This window comes from Neomonachus schauinslandi, chromosome 10 (genome assembly GCF_002201575.2).
Source record: "Neomonachus schauinslandi chromosome 10, ASM220157v2, whole genome shotgun sequence".
Taxonomy (NCBI): domain Eukaryota; kingdom Metazoa; phylum Chordata; class Mammalia; order Carnivora; family Phocidae; genus Neomonachus; species Neomonachus schauinslandi.
In genome coordinates this window covers 97008562-97012626 of record NC_058412.1, presented here as the reverse complement: position 1 = coordinate 97012626, position 4065 = coordinate 97008562, and the positions used below count along the sequence as shown (strand labels likewise).

At 39.3% G+C, this 4065-nt stretch overlaps 1 protein-coding gene across 1 annotated transcript in view; it reads left to right on the top strand.

Annotated features, from left to right (window-relative positions):
* The window catches only part of MACROD2 (mono-ADP ribosylhydrolase 2), a 2055604-nt gene extending 2052150 nt beyond the window's left edge, over positions 1-3454 (top strand). The window contains exon 17 of the mRNA XM_021700726.1: positions 3393-3454. Within this exon, the coding sequence (XP_021556401.1) occupies positions 3393-3454 (62 nt within the window). The remainder of the gene's footprint in view (positions 1-3392) is intronic.
* The last annotated feature ends 611 nt before the right edge of the window (positions 3455-4065 follow it).

Sequence of the window (4065 nt, the reverse complement as noted above, 5' to 3'; positions counted from 1 at the left end):
AAAAAAAAAAAAAAAAAAAAAAAAAAAAAACGAGTTTGGAAGTTTTCCTTCCATTTCTATTTTTTGGAACAGTTTCAGAAGAATAGGTATTAATTCTCCTTGAAATGTTTGGTCGAATTCCCCTGGGAAGCCATTTGGCCCTGGGCTTTTGTTTGTTGGGAGATTTTTGATGACTGCTTCAATTTCCTTAGTGGTTATAGGTCTATTCAGGTTTTCTATTTCTTCCTGGTTCAGTTTTGGTAGTTGACACATCTCTAGGAATGCATCCATTTCTTCCAGGTTATCTAATTTGCTGGCATAGAGTTCCTCATAATATGTTCTTATAATTGTTTGTATTTCTTTGGTGTTGGTTGTGATCTCTCCTCTTTCATTCATGATTTTGTTGATTTGGGTCATTTCTCTCTTCTTTTTGATAAGTCTGGCCAGGGGTTTATCAATCTTCTTAATTCTTTCAAAGAACCAGCTCCTAGTTTCACTGATCTGTTCTACTGTTCTTTTAGTTTCTATTTCATTGATTTCTGCTCTGATCTTTATTATTTCTCTTCTCCTGCTGGGTTTAGGCTTTATTTGCTGTTTTTTCTCTAGCTCCTTTAGGTGTAGGCTTAGGTTGTGTACTTGAGACCTTTCTTGTTTCTTGAGAAAGCCTTGTATTGCTATATACTTTCCTCTTAGGACTGCCTTTGCTGCATCCCAAAGATTTTGAACAGTTGTGTTTTCATTTTCATTGGTTTCCATGTATTTTTTTATTTCTTCTTTAATTTCCTGGTTGACCCATTCATTCTTTAGTAGGATGTTCTTTAGCCTCCATGTATTTGAGTTCTTTCTGACTTTCCTCTTGTGATTGAGTTCTAGTTTCAAAGCACTGTGGTCTGAAAATAGGCAGGGAATGATCCCAATCTTTTGGTACTGGTTGAGACCTGATTTGTGACCTAGGATGTGATCTATTCTGGAGAATGTTCCATGGGCACTAGAGAAGAATGTGTATTCTGTTGCTTTGGGATGGAATGTTTTGAATATGTCTGTCAAGTCCATTTGGTCCAGTGTGTCATTTAAAGTCTTTATTTCCTTGTTGATCTTTTGCTTAGATGATCTGTCCATTTCAGTGAAGGGGGTGTTAAAGTCCCCCACTATTATTGTATTGTTGTCAATGTGTTCTTGCTTTTGTTATTAATTGGCTTCTATAATTGGCTGCTCCCATGTTAGGGGCATAGATATTTACAATTGTTAGATCTTCTTATTGGATAGACCCTTTTAAGTAGGATGTAGTGTCCTTTCTCATCTCTTATTACAGTCTTTGGTTTAAAATCTAATTTGTCTGATATAAGGATTGCCACCCCAGCTTTCTTTTGGTGTCCATTAGCATGGTAAATGGTTTTCCACACCCTCACTTTCAATCTGGGGGTGTCTTTGGGTCTAAAATGAGTCCCTTGCAGACAGCATATCGATGGGTCTTGTTTTTTAATCCAATCTGATAGTCTCTGTCTTTTGATTGGGGCATTTAGCCCAATTACATTCAGGGTAACTATTGAAAGATATGAATTTAGTGCCATTGTATTGCCTGTAAGGTGACTGTTACTGTATATTGTCTGTGTTCCTTTCTGGTCTATGTTGCTTTTAGGCTCTCTCTTTGCTTAGAGGACCCCTTTCAAGATTTCTTGTAGGGCTGGTTTCGTGTTTGCAAATTCCTTTTTTTTTTGTTTGTTTGTCCTGGAAGATTTTTATCTCTCCTTCTATTTTCAGTGACAGCCTAGGTGGATATAGTATTCTTGGCTGCATATTTTTCTCATTTAGTGCTCTGAATATATCCTGCCAGTCCTTTCTGGCCTGCCAGGTCTCTGTGGATAGGTCTGTTGCCAATCTAATGTTTCTACCATTGTAGGTTACAGATCTCTTGTCCTGAGCTGCTTTCAGGATTTTCTCTTTGTCTCTGAGACTCATAAGTTTTACTATTAGATGTTGGGGTGTTGACCTATTTTTATTGATTTTGAGAGGGGTTCTCTATGCCTCCTGGATTTTGATGCCTGTTTCCTTCCCCAAATTAGGGAAGTTCTCTGCTATTATTTGCAGAGACCTGCTTTTAATAAAACCTTCCTCCTTGAGAAAGAGTTGGGTGGTTTGCCCTTCAATGTCATTCCCTCTTTCAAGCCTCTTTGGAGTGTGAAAACCAGCATCTGCCACTATTTTACTTTAATCGAATTTTCCTGTTTGAGAAAAAGAGCTTTGGACTGTTGATTTTGTGCAAATAAATGAAGAACACCCAAACAAGAACAAACAGAGGTTATTTATTCAGGTACAATAGCCAGGGTGTCAGCCATTATCACTTGTGTTGTGGGCTCAAAGGTAGGCAGGAAGTGGGAAACCTTTATAGTTAAGAAAAGACTTCAAGCATCCTCTGACTGGAGGTTGTTGGTTGGCATGGGGAAGCTGGATTTGGGCAAACTTGAAGTGGGTGACTGGTTTGGGAACATATTTGGCTTTCTCTGGTCCTGCATTGGAATCACAGGGCAAACTAGAGTGAAGCTGGCAGTCACTGCCCAAGTCCTGATCATCCTAAGCTGATTGCTACAGAGGCTGTGGTTGGGATGCCCAGGCTAGTTGCTGCAGAGGTTTTTTGTCAGTTATATTGTTATATATGGTCTGACCATTGTTCCCTTTGTATATTGTCTCTCCGTTTATAATATGGGCTTTGATTCTTTAAAAATATCCATCTAATTGAACCTACTGACCCTTGAAAATTTCCAGAGTGACTGCTATGCCTGCTCTGGAATACTTCTGGACAATGGCATTAATTATGCATTCTATTTTTACACAAATGCTCGCATAGAAAAATACACACAGTTAAAGTAAAAGCACATGTTTTTATCATTGCTGTGTGATCTGGTGGGATGTTTTGCTTTTCTATTGCAGGGCATCCACTGCTGCTGCATGCACCCACTGGCAAGTTTACAGAGTCTATTTTGAAATTCAGACTTGAAAACCTAGCAAACCAAACAGGCCTACTGACATTGCCATTTCAGAGAGAGCTGTTTACCTCTCTACATGGCAATGATCTGTTTTGCTTTGTTTTCTTTTTCTTTTCTTAGACATCTACTAAGGCCTTTGGATTTTCCTCAGGATGGTAATAAATACACCCAAAATGTCAACCCAAAAATCTGGTATAAAATGACAACTCAGCTTCCACAGTTCTTTAAGAGGCAATTCTGCCCTCCCTGGCCCCTGCCAGTAAAAATCTACAAGAATTATTCCCCAAATCTTGAATGAATACAAATGAACTGAAAAGAGGTATAAGATAGGAGATCAGGAATGTAACAACTCACAGACCATTTTAATGTGTTCAAGAGATTTGGGTTTAATAAAGATTTAACCTTTTTTGTTTTCCTTTCTGGTTACAGATGAAATGAATAGTCAGGTTGACAGTGTAAATGACCCAACAGAGAGTCACCAAGAAGATTAACTAATAGGTAAGTTGCCCCTGTAGTGGGATTTTCAGCTGATTAAACCAGCCATGGGAAGTGTTTGTAAATGGCATATTGGGTTTCCCTCAGTTCTGCCAAGTCCCACAGTGTGGCTCGAGCTAAACTTTAAAAATCCTTATACCAAATGATACAGCGGAAGGAGCCATGATAACCCCCAAGAAGCCTACCATCCTTTGAGGGGAAAAGATAAGCCACAGCATATTCAAATGTGCAGTCCCCTGGTTTTCTGAGTTTTGACAACAGGAAAAAAATGTTTCCATCCATCTAACCTCCCAACCTCCTGGAGGGATCAAATTATTTCAGCAACCCCAAGCTGATTGTGAAGCATTGCTTTTCCAGAAGCTACCTGCTGAGTTGTTTAGTATATCTGTTTTTAAGCATAACACTAAATCTCTGCCCTGGAGAATGCGGAAAGGCACTTGGGTGTGTTTAGGCAGAAAGAAGCCTGATTTGTGTCGTATGCTGTCACACCACGACCTGTGGACCTGTGTGTCTGCACAGGGTTTGTTGAGTTGAATGAGCCTCAGGGAACTCCCCAAGAAAATCATAGTCTGGGTCAGATCACGTTTAAGAGTTTTTCCAAATAGGG